Source organism: Aplysia californica, unplaced genomic scaffold (assembly GCF_000002075.1).
Source record: "Aplysia californica isolate F4 #8 unplaced genomic scaffold, AplCal3.0 scaffold00831, whole genome shotgun sequence".
Lineage (NCBI taxonomy): Eukaryota > Metazoa > Mollusca > Gastropoda > Aplysiida > Aplysiidae > Aplysia > Aplysia californica.
Window position 1 is genome coordinate 212212 of NW_004798101.1, and position 20255 is coordinate 232466.

At 40.7% G+C, this 20255-nt stretch overlaps 1 protein-coding gene across 1 annotated transcript in view; it reads left to right on the forward strand.

The window, feature by feature from the left end:
* The window catches only part of LOC101848081, a gene marked incomplete in the record, with an annotated part of 43238 nt that overhangs the window by 13763 nt on the left and 9220 nt on the right, over positions 1-20255 (forward strand). Inside the window, 9 exon segments of the mRNA XM_035972759.1 lie at positions 1077-1286; positions 2004-2193; positions 3573-3821; positions 5831-6252; positions 9672-9953; positions 12040-12140; positions 13915-16696; positions 17527-17679; positions 19537-19580. Coding sequence (XP_035828652.1) covers positions 1077-1286; positions 2004-2193; positions 3573-3821; positions 5831-6252; positions 9672-9953; positions 12040-12140; positions 13915-16696; positions 17527-17679; positions 19537-19580 — 4433 coding nt within the window.

The following is a 20255-nucleotide window of genomic DNA, read 5'->3' on the forward strand; positions in this document are numbered from 1 at the left end:
TTTAGATGGGACAAAAAAAATCAAGAGAATGTCAGACAGATGGAGCAATTTGTATCGTAGCTAAAAAGTTAACATATGTAATAGAAAAGGGTTTGGAATGTCAATTGTGTGGCAATGTCAGTTTTAAATAAATTTGTTCTTTAATGCACCAATAAATACCACTACGATGGTTGATTTTTATCAAGCAAAATCTTGTGTTTTACTCGATTTTGATTGACCTATTAAAACCTTGTTTTCCCCTAACATTGGTCTTGGTAGATTTTCATTTTTTAATATGACAAATGTGACATCTCTTTTGTAGAATTTAATTTTCAGAGTTTGGTGGAAAATGGTGCAAACATGATTGATATAATGAATGACCCCTTTACATGAGATCTTTTTTTTAAAGACACCCAGTAGAAGGTCATGTCTTCTACTTGTGGCATCAGCTTACTGTACAGGACGGTGCGCACCACACCGGCTATTTATCATAGGCATCTTTCTATGAATAATTGTAAGAAAATGAAAGGAACAAGTTAAATGCGAACAAAATTTAACCTAGGCATCTTTCTATGAATAATTGTAAGAAAATGAAAGGAACAAGTTAAATGCGAACAAAATTTAACCATATCTGTTCCAGTTACCTTAGTCTATGGTGTATGTTATTCGTCAGTGTGTCATGGTAGAGCTGACAGGTTTTTTTTTAAGTTTCAAAATTGCTTCAAATTCATGTCTGAAAATAAGAAAAATGCATGACATCAGCATGTTAATTTTTTTTGCTTTATGTTTATCATGATGCTTTGTCACTTATTAATTAGAAACAATTTTCTTTAAACTTTCATTTTGGACGTCAACAGAATTTTTACAAACGCCTTTAGTGCTGTTTCCTGGAATGTCAAGATGCTTTGTCACTTATTAATTATAAATAGAAACAATTTTCTTAAAACTTTCAGTTTGGGCGTCAATAGAATTTTTACAAGCGCCTTAAGTGCTGTTTCCTGGAATGTGACCCGGGAATCAGAATGCAAGGCTTTAATTTCAGAGGATAAAAACCCACTTTTCTAGTTGGTCAATTTTTCTGTGCTGTGTGATTCCAGGCCTTTTCACAAGCTGCTAAGAAACGCCAGGAGAAAGAAGCACGTCTGACTGTTGATGCTGCTAACTTGGACTCTGTGAAAGATCCCGCCATGGATTTAAGTTTAAGTGCAGCATTGGGGGACTGGAACACTGATGGATCAAGTGCTGATGCTGCTGGTGATTCGCCCTCTGGCAAGAAGAAAAAACAGATTAAGATGATATATCCGCTAGTGAGTTTGCTCTTTGTTTCTTATTCGTTATTTCTGTTCTGTGTCTATTGTACTGTCACTGCATACAGGATGAGAGATTGATTATTCTTTGAGCTTCACTGCCCTGAATAAGGAATGATTCAAAGACATTTTCACACCTCAAACAGTTCTTGCCTTTGCCAGTGTGCAAAGTTAAAGATGTTTTATCATTGGGAAGTTAGTGAGCTTTTTGTTCAGTTTGATTTTATGTCATACTTCATGGGGCTTGAAGTCTACCACTACAAAAAAAATAAAAAATAAATGAGTAACTCAGTTTAACTCTGCTTCGCGGTAGAAGCAAAAACATCAGAGCTACTCGTGTTTTCTTTTTCTTCTTTTTTTTCCTAACAGCAACAGTGGGGTTCTGGCAATGTCTTTGAAACTAGTTATAGTAACTTAAAATTGTTGATTGAGAGAACAGTATTCTGTCCTTTAGCTGAGTTATGTGGATATTTGACAGCACTCTTTCTTGTTCTCTTAAATGTTGGACACTATGTCTTAGGGTGAAACTACCTGAAATTCAGTGTAAAAAAATGTAATTGTACATTATAGTAAAGGGGGGGGGGGGGAGTGTTATATGTGAAATGTATTGTGAAGTAAGCAGGCATTATATTGCTGTTGGTTTGAGTAAGCTTTGAACACCTATTTATTTCTTGAATTGAATGCAATGTTGGTTGATGTATATTTTCTTATGCACAGCTCTCCGAGAGAATGGCACGGAATGCTTTGAGGACATTGGAAACTGGTGACATATTTAACACCCGTAGAAAGAAGAAGAGAAGACAGCTCACCCCCACCACACTGCCAGCTCTTACTCCCATTCCTGCCCCACGCACCCCCATTGTTCCATCTACTTCTAGTCAAGATCACACTCCACTCGATGATACAGGTTAGACTATTTTCGTAGTTCACCGCCCTTCATAAGTATTGTGTTACTTTGTTATATTGACTAGACCTGCATGTTTGCCGACAATCATCTGAAATCCGACAATCGCGACCTGACCCGCGAGCCGGCTGGTGCTATCGCTAGGGCCACCTGCATCAGTCAATGTGCGTAGTGTGAGACCTGGCCGACTGCCAGCATCCCGTTTTTCTCCCGTCGGCTTTGTCGGCACTTTCGTTTTCGTGCCGACTGCCGACGTCGGCGTTTCAGACATAATTGTCGGAACCTGAGTAGAAATACGAATACGAAAAAGGACGAAGACCTAAATTATCTACTTTCTGTTTCATGCTCGAGCGGCCATTTTGAATTTCGTTTGTTGACTAATTTAATTGTTCAGATCGCATGGATTCATTCAAGTCCGACTCACTTGTTCTAATAGAATCTAGATCTAGATCTAGATTTATATAGATCATTTATAGACCTCAATGGAGGATTCATATTCCAATTCTATTGTGTCAAACCCTATCATAGGTTGTGCTGTAATGTAATATTAATGTTGGTAAAAAGCATTTCATCAGGTGTGTTAATTATTTATTTATTTAGAATCTAGACTCGACCGAGTCCTTCTGTTCGGAATCTGGTGCAGATTTTTAGTTCAAGGCCTATTCCTATTCACTTGTTCTACAAAATCTAGAATCTAGATCTAGATTTATTTAGATTACTAGATCTATATGGAGGATTCATATTCCAATTCTATTGTGTTATTGTATCAAACCTTATCATAGCAATGTAAAAGTAGGCCATATTATGCTCCTTGTTTGTTTTGGAGTGTGGTTTTTATTTATTTATGTTTTTTTCATTTTGGACTTGTGCTGGCCTTTTCACATGAGGCCCGTTGCAGGGTTCTTTTTTTGGGTAGGCTTAGGGGTAGGGTTAGGGTTAGGTCTCTTCTTTATAGTGTTTGTTGGGGTGGTCGCTCGTTACTCGGAAGTCCTTCCTTATGAAACCCACAAAATTGACAAAAGCTCTTACGGGTGGGGGGTGCGCTAAATTTTCAGACAATCTGGTTGAGGCTCACATGCAGGTCTAATTGACATACAAACTTCCAACTTTACGTATTGAATGCTTCTTTAGGGCTAAGAGTCCCCCTGTATACCCTTTCTGGAATCATATGGGTGTTTCTAAGTGTCATTTTTGTATGGTGACTAAGCATACTATACAAAACCAAATCTCACTGTTTGAAATCTTTGTAAAACCAGTGGTGTTTGCTTCTGCAGAGCTTGTTTTCACTTCCTAATCCATGTGCAGCAAAAGATATCCATTTCGGTGTTGTGAATTACTGCTCAGTTGAACTATGACTGTTCTTCTTTCTCATATCAACACAGCCAGTACAATAGGGTCAACGCTGGCTGGGTCTGATCTGCTTTCCACACCCTCACAGCAGCCAGTCATCACTTCCCAATCCAAGACTCCACTAACATCATCTTCTGCCTCCACTGCAACCACCCCACTTCAGCTGGATGTAAAAGAAGAGATGGTGTTGGAGGGGGTTGATGTCTCAGCTGTCCCATTGTCCAGCCCAGCCCTGTCGGAGACCCCGAGTTCCACTCCAGGCCGATCCTGCGGCAAGCTTGGTAACGTATATTGATTTTATCAATGGGACCTATTTCTGGGTAGTCCTGGGATCAAAGCCGCCTGAATATGCTTTTTTTGTATTTTAATGCCCCATGCTGTTATCCCTTTTCTTTCATGGCTTGTATAATGTCAGTGTGCTTGTCTTTACTTGAAAATGGACAGCCTTTAGAGGAATCTAGTGTGTTTCTTGAATTAAGCAAGTTTTAGTTTCTGAGAAAGTGTATCGTAGGTTCCAATCTATTTGGAGCTTGGACGATCGCAATAACTTTTTGTGAGTCTACTCCTAAAGGTATTTTTTTTATACTGATGGTGACTTAAGGAGAAATTTAGAGGTATTATAAAGCAGTTATGCCTTCTTGACTTATTGACTGCCAACTGTATATATGTGGACACCACATGCTAAGAAAAAATTCTCAGTATGCTAGAAATCTCAGGTCACAATCTTTAATTGATGATTGCTTGCTTGTGAGAGATATGTAACACTATATAGCAATAGAAAGAGAAATGAAGAGATGGTTTCACCCGTAAATAAATCCAGCATAGAACAAGTTATAAACATATAAACGACTTTGATTCACTGACTACTGGGCCCTTTCGCCAGTCACTAGGGCCGAATACTGGCGTTTCAGGGAGTATTTCAAAACACCACCATAACTCTCAGAATTACCCTATTGTAATTATTTTTGCACACAGTGAAGTTTCATTCAAACTTATTCTAATACAATAAGACTGAAATTGTCTTAGTCTGATACTTTAATTTTTATGATTTAAAAAATTGGCATGAATTTGATTTTTCGAAAAATGTCCAGAGAAGTGACAGATAGAATGAAATTCACAACAACAAAACTAAAAGTGTTCTGTTTCAATTTGTATGCACATATGAGTGTTTGGTGAAACTATAAAAGCTGGGTTGTGCATTGATTCAGACCCATACACTGATTTACACGAGACAGATGTAGAGCACAAGGTTGTGATTTCGTTGTACTGTTGTACTAACAACAGTACTAGTGCTAGATCTAACCCTAAAACTGCAAGTCAGGCTATGTTCGGGTAGATATCCAGGGTCCTAACTATCAGACACATCATATTCTGAGGCACCAGAACTAGTAAAGCAAACAGAAGTATGGAAAATCGCAAAATTAAGTGATTCTTGTTCATACAACTTCTTCGACCGTTACCTGGACGTGACCATCAAGTTACTATCAACTGTATAGAAAAAACATAGCGCGAGTTCTGGTCAGTCCAACCCCTGTTGGGGCGACTGTTCTTCACCTTTAATTACTTAAAAAGTAACCATGAAACTTCTGCCAGACTCAGCATGAAACAAAAGAAGTGGTAAAAGTAGCACTGGAGTCTGTTTCCGTACATGTGACGGGAGCCCATTTCGGAACAAAGAGCAAAGTCCATCCCGTCAGGGGTACGGAATCCGTACCAGCGAACCGGCCGCCTATTCCGTACCTGTGGCGGGAATCATAGTGAGTTAAACCTGAGTTAAACTACTGAGACTGATGGCTGAACACTGACTCCAATGCAGTGCTTTGGCTCTGACTGTCTTGCATAATGTGAATGAGAGAGAGACAACACACCATACTCTTGTTTTATTGGTAAAAAACCCCACACTTCTCGTCAAATAGTCTACATCATCATCATCATCATCATCCAGTGCCAGATCTTCGACGCTCAGACGCCTGAATGTTGTTATAATCATGCAGCTGAAAATGATAACCTCTGAAAGGATGTCATTTTCTTTATTGAAAAGTTGGTAGCAGCTGGGATATCAACAGAAATAAGCCCAGGTTTTTTTTATTGTCTTAGAAAATTTCTATAACTTAACAATGGACCATTGCTTGTTAGTATTTCAGCCCAGTGTGTGCTGAGTTATGCCACTGTTATTGGATCAATCAACTACCCATTTCCCTATTTGATTTGTAAGAGTCCCAGCAGAACTTGTGTAGCAAGATTTTTCAAATGTATATTTCAGTTTACCTGTCTCTGCTATTCCACTCAGGCTGCAGATATGGCTGTATTTGTCACCTGTGCTCTGCAACGGAAGACAGCCCTGTGCAGGCTGCTAGCCCTGTCTCGAAGCCTGCTGCTCGCGACTGCGACAAAGAGTATTGTCGCCTGGGCTGTATATGTGACAGTATTGATCCAGAGAAACCCATTCCCACACAGACGCACTGCAGGAAGGCATCTTGTATGCTACGCTGTGTTTGCCAGGACTCTGGCGTCCAAGAGGGAAATGATGATATTCCTTACCTACCATCCATGAAGAGAAGACCAAAGCCAGGTGAAAGGTTTTCCAACTTACCTCAGCGGGAGAAGACTCACAGATCAGCTAAAAACCTGGATGCAATTACAAGGAAAGCTATGATGCTGTATGAAACCAGTGAAATCTATTGTGAGAAGGTGGAGAGGACCAAGAAAAAGGTATGTGTTGTAGCTGTTGGAGAAGCATTAGAAACAAGCTCCCATAACTGATGATGCCGTATCCCTTCCTTTGAACAAAAAGATATTTTCATTGGGTTGTTAATGGTCTTGTGAGTTAACATAGCTGCCACTTTCCCGCTAAATAGCAAAACTCCGCTACATCTAGCTTTCCCCGCAACTTTCCTCCTTCCTCCGCTGGACCGCTCTTGGTCGCAAATTTCATACTTTTTTTTCCACGCGGAAAACACCGAACCGGGAGAGAGACGAAAACGCGGTCTGCGCATGTCCGCCCGTAGCTTTCTACTTCCGTTCTTCTTGGCCCAGCGCTAGTTTCACATTGTTTATTGTTGTGGAGCAACACAGTGTCGATCGGGCATCGGGAGGTTAGCGCGCCGAGTTGTCATTGAAATTGGCGGAAATTCGAGAGAAATTGATTCAGAATGCAAAAATAAAAGGAGCTGGAATGAGAAAGAAGCAGCCGGTGTGCGACTTGAAAAGTTCATTAGAAAATTGAACTAGATGTTTTTTGCGAAAGAAATCGCGGCCCGCGGCACTCCTGTTACAGTCCTGTACAATTGCGGTCCCGTTTGTTTACATGACGGCTATTGTGGCTGCTGCGGAAGTGAATCTAGATCTAGATTTAGATCTAGAAAATCTATCTCTAGATATAATCTAGATCTACACATATTTAGATATATCTAGATCTAGATTAGATAGCCTAGGCTATAATTTTAATTCAGTTTATCTCTAAATAAGAAACGCACTACAGGGGCACTAAGTGCAAACGGGACCGCAATTGTACAGGAGTGCCTGTGTATCCTTGATCTGATACTGCTCTACGTCTATGTATGTACACGTTTAAAGTGAAAGAAATCTTTTTATGAGACACCAGCTGGCAAAAAACACTAGATTTTTAGTCACCAAGTCCAAACTGTGTCAAATTGACTCGAATGCTTGTTAGTCAACTTACTGCCTTTATGTTGTTGTTTTTTTCAAATACATTTTAATTCAGTTGCCTATGGTTAACAATATGACAGTTTTCCCTTCCAAAACCGTAGGCTAGATTTTCCAGTATATATTGCCTCTGGATCTCTCTGGTTTCGGAGAGCGCGCGTACGCTTTTGCGTGAATTTCCTCCTTTTAGAAAATTTCCGAGTGGCAGCTATGGTTAAACAGCTGCTTCTTGTTTTAGACTTTATATGAAGTGTGTCTCTGTCAGATTTAGAGTCTTATGTGACATTGTTGCTTGTCTTTCATCTGTTAAACATCAACCTCATTGTCATATTTTTTACTCTTAGCGAAGTAAGATGAAATTCAGCATACTGCATGATATAAATTCTCTGTAATAAATGCAGGAAAGTTGTCCTCTAAAAGATTAAAATACCCCCCCAGGGTAGGGCTGGATCCTGCTCGCCAAATTTGAGAGTGATGATTCGTGGTTGAGTCGGCTTCAAAGAATCGCGAGTACGCGAGCGCTCGTGGAACTGTGGCGGAACACTGACTGAAACGGAACGGTGTCATATCAACGCCACTTGGCGAGCGCGAGTCCCACTCTTGTTGTTCCGCCATCCTCTCCGCCCCATGCCCTTTGTTGCGCTGCTCTATCAACTGACCTCAATTAGTGACCCCCATAAATTCACCCCCCCCCAACCCCATGATTCGCTAAAAGAATGGCTCCACAAAATTCCTTCTGTCTATTGGTTGGACCCCGTTCATTTTGTTTTAATAGGGGGGGTTGGACTATACCATCTTTTGTAAAATAAGGGGAGCCATACTAAGTGTTCCGTTTCGTTCTTGCGCTCGTGACTCGACTCAGCAGTAGGTTAAACAAGCCACAAGGTGGTGACAGCGACAGGGGAGTGAATCGGGAATCGTTTGGCGATATTGTTCCGCGTTCCGCTGAAGTGGATCTGTTCTCGCGCTCGCGACTCAGCACTATCCCGGGGCAGTGCCACTGACTGTAGTGTCTTTAGGCCATTCCCAAAGGGGGGTCATTTCTCGTTCAAGCATAGTAGAATTGTAAATGGGCTGATTCATGTCACGCTCATAACTGTGCCTGATCTACAACAGGGAACTGCTGCATTGTCTTTCCTGATCCGTACTATTGTTATTTTCCTCTACTTCTTTTGTATGTTTGTCACTCTCTTGTGACCTGCTATTTTGGGGTGCCTTGATAGTCGAAGCAGACCTTGTGCTGTCGAAGCTAGAGAGGTTAGCAGTGTAAGTCTAATTCCCAGTAAAGACTTCTCTGTTGACACCCACCCCTTGGCGCTCATATGACCTTATGCAGTTGGGAGCGCTGTAAAACCCTCTACTATAAAAAAAAAATCTGGAAAAAAAAAAGGGAAATCAATGCATATTTTCACCGAAGGGATACATTTAAAACATAAAGGGCTTAAAAGTTTACAGGGGTTAACTATTTTTTAACACTTTGCAGTCACACAGCCAGCAGTACTTTAATACCCCATCTGGTCACCTAGCCAGGATAGTGACTGCCACGGACTTCTTGGGCGGGCGCAGCCAGGTGACCAAAACGGATCATTTTCACTGTCGCGGTATTGTGCCAAGTGACCGCAGTGTGTTAAGATTTGGTTGGAAAAGTTCTCATTGGCTTTTGCAAAAGATTCTGAAAAGGTTCTCATGTATCACACTTGGTACATGTTACTTCTGTCTTGATATAATATGATACAAATGTAGCACTTTTAAGTATCCCATGTTGGCAAGTGTTTTGTGTTAATGTCATTGCCACAGAAAAAGTGATGTCGCAATACTAATGTATTATATCAATACTATTTGCTCATGTACCTTTAGCATGACAACCTAAACGTGGAGCTTAGGGCTTAAATCATCGTGTATTGCTTTCGACCGCCTCTACTGTTGCGACTGATTGACGAGTCTTGCTGTTGCTACCTCTTAGGAGTATAACTTCGGAAAAAGTTGTTAAAAATGATATAAACTTCGCTTTATTGATTCCCTACGCAAATTTGTTTTACAGTGGCGTACATGAATACACATGTACATTGATACATAAATGTATGACTATACACACAAACATAGTGCTGTGTTTTTGAGCTAAGGTTATCTTGTCATCTTCTTTTAAATTTTGAGGTCCGAAGAGTATGGTTTCTTTTTAAAAGTAGCTCAAAGGTTAACGCCCCCTAAATTTTATGCCTATATATCTTCTGAATTTTAATGTAATAATAGTGGACATCTCCTTAGTTCTCCTAGTAAGCATTATTCTAATGGCCCAGGCTGAACCTGACGTTGTCTACATAGTTTTGATGAAGGTGTTTAATATACTTCCCTGGTCACTGGTATCCCTTTTTGTTCACGACACATAGAGCCCCTCCCCTTATACCCTTAAAAATTATACTCAAAGAGAACAACAAAGATCAAATTTTAATGAACTTCTCTTTCAGACTGAGACTGCGAGCAGCAGCCCAAACTCATCCCCACTTGTGAGTCCGGCTATGAGCTCTGCGCCCGCCCCCAGCACAGCCCCCATTAACCTGCCCCCGCCCGTGGTCTACACAGAGATAGACGACAGTGACTACCTGCAGGACGACTCCCAGACCAACACCATCTTCAGTGCTGTCAATCTTCTCACTTCTCAGGAGACTAGTGTGGCTGCTTCCCAAGTGGTTGTTAACAGTGCCCCTATTGTTGCTTCAGTCAGCAGTGGAGCTCCACTTGTTCCTTTTGTAAGTGGATTTTTACCAGTTCTTACTGATGGCTCTTTTCAAGAAGCACACAAGCCACAAAATCTTGGTTTTGCGTTTGACCAGCGCATAAACCCCTAAGAATGTTGTTTTTATATTTTCTTTGAAAGGAAAGTTTAGATATTTTGTTTAATCTCAGTTATCAATGTCCATATTTTTAGAAGGGAAAGTTTTGGGAGAGAAGTAACTGTTGTATCATTTACATGAAAATAAAATATATTTTATTATCAGAATATAGTTGGCCGGCTTATTGAATTTAGCCTTCAATATACACATGTATGCACACCCACAGATGCTGTTCTGTTCTCATTTCTCGTCTGCTTTCTTTTTTGACATCATATTACTGTGCTTTTGGTAAGTCATTTGGGAGTTATTGGTGGGGACTCTGGTGCAGGTGTGTTTACTGGGTCCTCGTTTTTACCAAGCAAAATTACACCATTATCATACTACACTAAACTACAACTGAACATCTACAAGTTATCTTAAAATATAGACAGTGGTGTACTGTAAATTTTGAAAATCCTATATATGTTTATTTGATTTCTGCTTATCCCACATTGAAGTCAACGATTCCTGTTCTGAACTGTTTACATACTCTGTTTATACTGTGACAACTTTTAACTTTGCTTGTTGCTTCGAGGAAAGAAGGGCTTGGACCCTTAAGTAATCTTGTACATAAGTTGCTAAGTGCTATGTTAATGTGATGACTATGTTGATTCTTTCGTAGCTGGTAGCTGAGTTTTGTGTGAACTCTGGCCGGCTGACAAGTAAAGTCAGGCCATGTCATTGACACTCTTTGTAGGTGGATAGTACCAAGGATGTGTCCTTGAGCAAGAGCAATGAAACCCAACTAAGAAAACGAGACTTTTCATTTTTATGACTAGCTGTTGCATGTTTGTTTTAAATTGTCTGTCATGTTACTTTGTGGTATAAGATTATATATGATATGCTTCTAATAATCTTGAGATTAATTTATGGATGCATTGTATGTGCCCTGGAACGGAAATTTCCTCCAGAGGATCAGTGAAAGTACAGTCAACCCTGTGTAAAATGGCCACCCATTGTCAAGGAGAAAAGTTGTTGTATAACAGGTGGTTGTGTTCGGCAGAACTGATCAAAACGAAGAAAGCAAATCATTCTCTTCTGAGGTCCAAACTGGGGCTGATGTTGGGCTTAGGACTGCTGTAAGGTGAATTCAAAAGGGTTTTTGTTTTCTTTTGAAAAGGAGGGGTGGGTGGTGTAAGAAGTGTTTTTTGTGTTGTTGGTTTGGGGGTCTGTTTTTGGTTAGCTGTCTTTTTTGTTGTTGGTTTTGTGCAAGGGTAAAATAAACAAAACATTATGTAAGTAAGACAATGAAGACCGAATGCCATGGTACAAACACATGGGTCGCCACCATTTGGAGAACGAACGACGCTTATGTCGCAAGTTCTCGTCTACATCCATTGTTACTTTTTACAGATTAGGTAAACAAAACAATGACCAGTCACCTCACTTATGATTTGTGCTTGAGTTGTGGGTGGGGCTTATAGGTTATGATGGATGACACGCTTCCCTCACCAGCAGTCGAAAATTTATCGTTATGCCTACCCATTGGTCAACTTTGGTAAACATTCATTGGACATTGGAGGGACTAAAAATAATGACAGGTGATTGAATTATGAAGGCTCGTCCACAGAGTGAGGGGTCGATTCAAAATTTATGACAAAGCTTTGGGCAAAGAGTGACCTCAATGGCTGCCTGAGGCAGGTAAATTTCACCATAGGTTGATAAAATAAGGTGGCCGCGGCCGCGTCGGACAGGTGACTGTTTTACGCAGTTAAATTATATAGAAAAAAACGGGAGGGGGGGGGGCGGGGGGTGGCTGTTTGTACAGGTGGTCGTCATGGTAGTTCTACTGTAGTAGTTTTACTTTTTTCTGTTTTTCTTTTGTTTGTTGCCCCCAGACCTATCTGCATGGATGGTGTTTTTGTACAGAGGGAGGAGATGGTTTTTTATTTGAAGACGTACTTAGGATGACTATCTGTGGAAAGTTGTTTCTTGATTTTGTCTTTGTTCTTTTATTTTGCAGTCACGGCCCATAAAAATGGCTCTGAAGATCCCCAAACCAACGTTTGTTGTGGATGATGTGTTGCAATCAGCGCCTGTGATAGAACCCTCTGCTCACAAAAGGTGGGAAATTTTAAGTTAAAGAAAATGCCTTTAACCTGGGCCGGCTGAAACGGGGCCATGTGGCCCCAGGGCACTTTGATTTCAAGTGTAAAATCATTTTGCACAGTGGATACCTCAGCTGCTATGACTTTGTCTAAAATTTATATTTACATCAGTGTGCCGAAGGGTGAGAATATCAATATGTTCCAACTATTTTATACATAATTTTTTTGAAGGGGTGTCTCATTTCCAGACACCGATGTACATCTACAGCCGATGTGGGGCTGAGCAGCCCCATGGACAAAACCTATTGTAAACTTTTGCCGCCGGTGTGGGTCCTAGCGGATCCTTAAACAAGATCTACAGTTTTTCAGTTAGTTATATGGGGTGCCCCTTTGGCGGTCTGGTCTGGTCGGGATGATCGCCCGCCCCGTCGCCTGAAAACAAATGCGTTTGTTTTTGAGAGCGTTTGTTTTTGAGATGACGATTTGGGCGCGATCAACTTGTGCCACAATAGCCACTTTGTGCCCTTAATCTGGCTAGTAAACTGACCCCATCCCCCAATGGGTACCTTTGTTCTTTGGTTGATACTCAGACCTGCCACTCATCCTGATTTAGTCGGAATAGCCCAATTTTTTGCCCCAAATCTCAAGCATCCCGATTTTCCCAATTTCAATCTCGTGTATCCCGATTTTTTGTTCCAGTCTGCTGTTGCAACGGATTTTTCTAAAAACTTACTCTACCTTCTTCTCTGTCTCGTGAAGCACCCGTTGAACTTTTTGTCAGTAGGAACCAGGAGAAATATCGATGCAGGATTTAGTAGTCGACTCACTCCAAGTTGTGTTTGATCTTTGCCCGCTCTCAGAATTCTCTGATGATAGCCTGATAGCTGTTACAATTGCGACATACAAATAATAATATTCGTAGTTCTGCTGTTACTTTCAAAACTTGCATCGTCCGAGGTCTGGTAAATGCGCGTTCACATCAAACACCTGACGAGCGACAGTCATTCTTACCCTTACACATCAAACTGCGCTGACTAGACTAACACTCAGCCGCTGTCATTGCTTTGGTCTGAACGCATATGAGTGGTAAGAGATTTGTTGGTTCATTTGGTCGGTTGGCCGTTGTTGTTAGCCTAGAAAAAAATATACTCCCCTCATCTCTTGAATCGTGTTTCTTTGGCTAACGTTGAAGGGTAGTGTTAAGGTTAAGGAAAATTTCTCAACTTTTAAATGTTTTTAGGTGTGTACGCTGTAAACCCCCATTATTTTTCTTATCCACTTTTGGCTAACATCAAAGAATACTTGTCGCAAACTTAGTTTGCAGTGACCTTTATGAATGGGCTTTTAGATTCTGTTGGTCATCCTACTTTTAGACCCCTTTGCAAAGATCTGAGAAGATTAAATAGAGCGATTTCATTTTATCTTGTTTTAACTGCGGTCAGAGAAAAGTGAATAAGCTATAGTGTACTATGTCATAGTTAAAAGTGAAAACGGAATTTTAAAGTTGTAGAGAATCAACTTGCATGAAGTGTTCTCTTGCTGGAATTTGCTTCATTTTTTTTTAACTAAAAAAATGTTTGATTCTGGTTTGAATGGGTGGGGTTTTAAATGTGTGATGTATACAGCTCTAACTAGTCCTTGATCATGTGACATTATTCTGAAATTCATTTATTTTCAGTGGAAATTTGATTAGACAGTATTGCATTTTTATAATTTTTGTATTGTTTATTTTAAAGAAGAGTTTATATCCATATGTCATACTTCATTGCCAATGTCTCTGTTTCATGCAGGAAAAGAAAAAGCCATCCGCTGTCCAGTGAAATATTTACCAACTCCACGTGTGCTCGTGTGCATCCCTACAAGTACCATATGGCTGTCATGGAGAAGTCTGGCCGACGTCACAGTGAGGCACCTCTCACTAGAGACCTCAATGGTTCTCAGTCTGCTACTTCATCGCTGCTGAGTCTTGCTGGCTCAGGCATTAAGATTTCCACCAGTGCAGAGATCGGCATGATGAAAACTGATGTCAAAGCTGGGGTTAACAGTGGGTCAGGCAGACCACAATCTGAATGTTCTCAACCAGTCAATACCAACCCTTGTCAGAAGGCGAGCGATGTGTCGTCTAGTCTACCTACTCAGACTGCACTCACACCAGGGCCTGTGTCAGCTGCAAATGTGGCTGTAAGTCAGAACATGGAACAAAATCAAGCTCAGCAGTCGCATCCTATGCCTCCTCAGAGGCAGTTTCATGGCTGGCACACCTCTATGGTGTGTCTCAAAGCCAGAGCCCCAGCAAAGACCCAGTCTTCAGGAGAGGAAGATGTGCAGGAGGAAGATGAGGTCAAGCTTCTTGAGTTTGCTGCCAACTGCAATTGGGAGGGAGCCAAGAAGGAGATTCTAAGCAAGGTAGCTCAGTGCTTGTCAAGGGGTCACTACCCTCAGCCCAGAACAATGAATGTGTGTGAGTTTGTGGTGGAGATTTTGCCCAAAGCTCACCATCCCAGCATTATTCCTGCAGAGCTTAGGGTCAAATTACCGGGTCAGATGTTCTCCATACGAGTGCGCATCACCCGCCGGGATTCCATCTCAAAATCTGTAAAAGCCCCTTCAGTGCCAGTAATAGATTTAAGCGATAACTCTCCTTTGAAAGTAACTGCTAGAGCTCACAGTGCAGACAGCAATTCTCATTCTCTAAGCATCAAGACCAGTAGCAATTTTTTGTCATCGCCTTCGAGGGATGGTCCGAGCTCTCTCCCTTCTTCAACACCATCACTTGGCATCTCTGGTCTGAGTCAGCTGTGTGTAGACTCCACTCTCACAAGACAGCAACAGCAGCAGCAGCTCAACCTTTCATCAGAGGGACACGTTCATACAAGCCCAGACCTGCATAAATCATCTAGTGCTCCAAATAGTCGAAGGTCAAGCTTGGAGTCCTTCCCGGTGGATACATCGATCAAAAGTTGTAAGGAAGAGGGGGCAAACCTGCAAAAAGGCAGCATCAAGACACCCAAGGCAGCAGACTCTGTAGATCTCACCATTCAGGGTTCCACCTTCGTGAAGGTTGAGGGCTGTTCTTCTGTGACAAGTCCCTCCACCACCGGTAGTCTGTCCAGTGAAAACCTGGTTGTTACTTCAACAAACAAATCTGTTCCGTCCAGTAAGGCAGCAACCACAGTAATACCACTGGCAAGTTCTTTAAATGTGCCTAATAATATGACTCCTTTTATAGGACCGTTCTCATCAAAGAACATCAAGTATATGAAGTTTCCAGGAAATGACACAGTGATGCAAGTTTTAGAAATTAAAGATAAAGCAAGCAAGAACAAGCTGATTGCCTTGCCAATGGCACTGCCCAACAATGTAGGGGATTCAAATTGTGTGCAGCCGACTGTGCCTGTTATGGCTGTGCCGTTTAGCCAGTCAAGCCAGTCCCAGATGGTTCCAATCCTCCCTTCCCAGGCATCCAGTCAGCCTCTGTTTTTAAAGATCCCCATGTCTCATAGTGGCAGCAACAACACCAGTCAGCAGATATTGGTCCAGCCTATGCCGTGTTCGGTTGCTGATGGTAAAACTACAACAGCTGGGGGTCAGGCTGTTCAGCTAATGCCCAAGAAGAGCACTGTTGCATCACATCTACCTGACAAAGTGGACAGTGACTCTGTTGTTTCTCTTGACTTGAGTGTTTCTGATGCAAACAGCGTCCAGAGGAGCCCTGAAGAAACTATCATGGTGTTTGACACTACCAAGATAAAGGCCTTACAACAGGCTAAGAGAGCTGTTCAGAAATCTTTAGCTAAAGACCAAAATATAGTCAAAGATACACACCGTGCAGTAGATGCTGATTCTAGTCTGAGTTCTTGTCCATGTGACACTAATAGTTCTGTGGGTGTCAGTACCTCAGTAACGCCTTCACTGAGTGGTCCCATTGTATGTACAGGAGTCTTACCACTGCGGTCAAAAGATTGTGAAGAAAACAAAGAGCAGGAGTCATGTAGTCGGTCTCTCGACCAGTGGACAGGTTCAGATCTCAAGCATGATGCACTATCGGATTCTCACCTTGACCCCAGTTGTAATTCTTCCAAATCAAACCAGGAAAACTCCAGAACAGTGGAAGATAGTGATGCGGAACGGATGTTAGCTTCTAGTTCAAACAGTTCAGTAGCAGCTTCTGCAAACTGGGATGTAATAGTGACAGATGCCAAGAAAAGAAGTGATGTAGCTGACCATGATGCTGATCTTAGTAAACCAGCAAATGGAGAACTTGAAATTGTCATGGGTCCAGAGAGCGAGGGAGCTCGCTCTGGAGGCACGAAGAGACCCGCATTGGATAGTGAGCTGGTGGGTCCTCGGGCCAAGAGAGTACGTCGACTGGGTGGCGACAGCAACTACCAACTGTTGCCTGTTGTGGATGAGGACAGCAATCTGTCAGCCTGCAGCATCCCGGCTCCGACATGCTCTGCTGTCCCCAGCCCCCAGCTCAGTACCTCAGACCGCCCGACCAGTGTCATGTCCTCCTCGGCCCTGTCCACTGGCTCCAGCGATGATGTGCTGGTCTGCATGCTCAGTTCTGATGTAAGACATTCCTTTTTTTCTTCTCATTTGTCTATTTGCAATCACAGCATAACAAGGTTCTGTTTCAGTTAAACTCACTTTTGAGACATTTAACTTCAACATTTTCAGACTTTTCCTCTATGTATAGAACAAAATTAACATGAAGTTCAAACTTTTGTCCGACGATGTAGGGGGAGTACAGGTGGAGACCCCAGACACTTCAACTGTAAACACGAAAAATTCCGGGTTAGAACCTTGTTATTCTGGGCTAGCCTTCTATAAAGCATTTACTTGTCGAAGGTCCATCAATGAAGGCATTTTTTTCCTTCTCTTTTATCTTTTACTTGTTTTTTATCACACTCTGTAAGAAGTTCAGTTTTTGTTCTTTTCTGTCATTTACTTGTTTATCTTACTTCATGTATCAAAAGTATAGAAAAAGTATCAGTTCTAGGTTTGTGGTATTATTTATTTTCATAATTACTTTAGTTTGTCAAATCTTCGCAGAAGTGTTTCCCCTTGCCATGCCATATTTTTGTGTTTAAAAAATGTTGCTTTGGGGACAGGTTTTCATTTTTTGTGAAATAATGTGAATTTCTTTTTTTAAAGATGAAAGGTAAGGGAATTCCTTATTACTGACTGGATATTTATTTACTTTTGAAGAGGGTGAAAACGACAGGAAAATATCAGAGATAAATGTTAAAAAATGTGAAGCGGTTAGAAATCAGATATATGATTTCATTCAAGGTTTAGCCTTTTTCATATTTTGATCTGTCTCTTGCCTGCCTATGTTGTTTTTGCGCCTCGTCCTAGCCTTCGTGTACATGTATTTATAACATCGTTGTCCTTTCCAGGAAGAGATCGATGTGGGTGAGGACCATCCAGAGGCCTGGTATTATATAGCTGAGAACAGCGCACGCAAGTACAGGGAAACTGTTGAGAGAGCCCTTCAAAACGATCACGTCAGTTTGTGCAGCAAGCCAAATATCCCTCATGTGGTGCTCAAGGTCAGAATTGTCAAGAAAGAGAAAATAAAACTCTGCTTAGTCTTTTTATAGGAATTAGTTTAACAGTAGTGTTTGTATACTGTGAACATCCTTATGAAAGACATCAGATGCAATGAACCATGGGCTCGGTGAAGATGGAAACTGTCCCTATTTTCCTCTTGTTTCAAATGAATCTTTGCATGAACAACCTTGCCCCCAAACAAAGTAACTTATGTTGCAAATTATATGTGGGTGCATTTTTTCCATCTACTTAGCCTCTGGTTTCACATTTCAAGTACTCATCAAAGTACAAAGACTTGTTACTCTGGTCACAAATACAAGGTCTGTTTAAAAAGTAAGGTGAAAATTGTCATGACTAATCAAGTAAAAAAAAAAAAAAGGAGAGAATCCCTCAGAAAATTTCAACCATCTATTTGCTGTGTAGGATGAGGGTGCTAAAAGTGAAAAGCAGGTATATCACGAGTACAATTTGTTTAAAAGCTGGGCAAAAGAAGCTTTAAGGGACACAGGGAGGGTGCCCCTGAATTTTAACTTCCGGAAGTGTACCCTCAAGGAGTGAATGCACTTATTTGTGAAGATAGGTGGCTGAAACTTTTTGGGGATTGCTATGGCTTTTGAAATTTTAAAATCAACATCAAGAAATTGTACGTGGGTTACTGGGGTATCTTAAAATGTTGTTCTGTAGGTCTCAGAAACAGAAAGAAACATGGACGTCTATGGTGTCTGAGACTGAGTGAGAACCAAAAGGGGCTCAAAAAGAGTTTGCTATTTCAACGATTTAACTTGCTATTGAGTTAAACCCTCCAAATATATGAGGCATCGTGGTGAAATCAGGCGCTCGTCAAAATAATGAAATCGAAGAAACTGGCATTTTTCTGCCAGTTTGGCAACTTTTGTTAAATTTTTGCTTTTTGACTCGACACCTTTTATGTCCTTTTAAAAACATTTCTGTCTTGGATTTTACTGGAAAACATTGATTAAAGACACAGCAAATGTAAAGTTCAGTTTCTAAGGACTTTCAAGCTTTGGAAGTCAACAAACTTTAGCTGCCATTTTCCCGCTAGTTTTATCTCTGAAATAATGGTATTTATATTGTTAGTCCCGTTGACATAAAGTACCATGTTACAAACATCTGTGATGCAGCAGCAAGACGCTTGCCCATAGCATACAGGAAACTTAAGTTCGATTTTTATTGAGCATCTCTGTTTTTCTGATAAGACCTTGTATCCCTCTCAGTCAAGGTTGGTCCTGACGGGCAGGGCTGAAGCCCTCCCCTTAAATAATCTAAGTTATGTTGATGGGGGAGTAAAAACACCTGTTTTGCAAAGTATAAAAAGTGTCCTGGCTCTGCTCCTCTGTTGGAGGAAAAGAGGCTTTGCCATGATGGCATAAAAAGTGAATTTATGTCCGAAAACATGAATTAAAAAGATACAGATAGTAATGTCTTTTCTATGTCTTTTGTAGCTGAGAGATTCTATTCTTCAAAGTGGAAGTTGAACAGACTGTTGGAGAATCATGGCGCATTGTAGTTTGTGAAAGCCTTAGGATGTCTCTATAAAACGGGTGGTTGGAGGATGCTCCTGGTAGCTCCGGCTTCTCTTCCTCTCCCTCTTGTTTTGCACGTCAGTCTTGCTTATTCCTGGTACTTAATTTTTGGTAATGTTATTGTGTGGATGTGTTTCACTTTATTCACATAAAGGATGATGTTGACCTAGAAACATCTATTATGTTCATTTCAGCAAGTATGATTGTTGAACTTTGGGTTGTTCAGACACCATTGTATGTGTTTGTTCTATAGTGATCCCTGGGTTTTTTTTCCATCTGTTCTTTAAATTTATTCAAATCCTCTTTTTTCAGACAAGTGTTAACACCCCAGAGCGAGTGAAAAATCGAAGTGCTTTGTAAGTGCATTCTACCATGTGTGGCAACGTGGTGAAATCAGGCATTCTTCAGAATTATGAAAACATTTTTTCTTTTCATTTTTACTGAAAAGCATTGACAAAAAGCATAAAATGTAAATTTGAAGTTCCTAAGGACACTTTGGAATTTGCCAAACTTAAGTGGTCATTTTCTCACTAATTTTATCTTTGACACCAGGCCTTCTTCAAATGCAAACATCCGGAATTCTGTTTAAGATAGATTCGGGTTGGTTTTTTTTCACCAAAAGTAAGACAAATGAACAAGCTTTAAGATGATACCAATAACTATAAGATGGACAAGAGCCTGATTCTACTGCGTCGTGACACATATTATTTATTTTGTAAGACTGTTTGTTCTCTGTTAGTTGAATGGTGTATTACTATCATTAGCAATTTGAATGTCCAAAATCTATTAAGAACTAGATTTTAAAGTATACATTCCTTTTTTTTAACACATGAATAATATTTTTGTTGAGTGAAATGATGAGTTGTACTTGTGTACTTTAGTCAGTAGATTAAAAAATAACTTTGTTGAAATTATGACATTTTAAAAATAGTTTTGTCAATGCACACATGATTAGAAAGTGTTTTATGTCTAATGATGAGTTGTGATATAGGTGGGATGTTGGTTGTTTTGTTGTTTTTATTTGAGGAGGG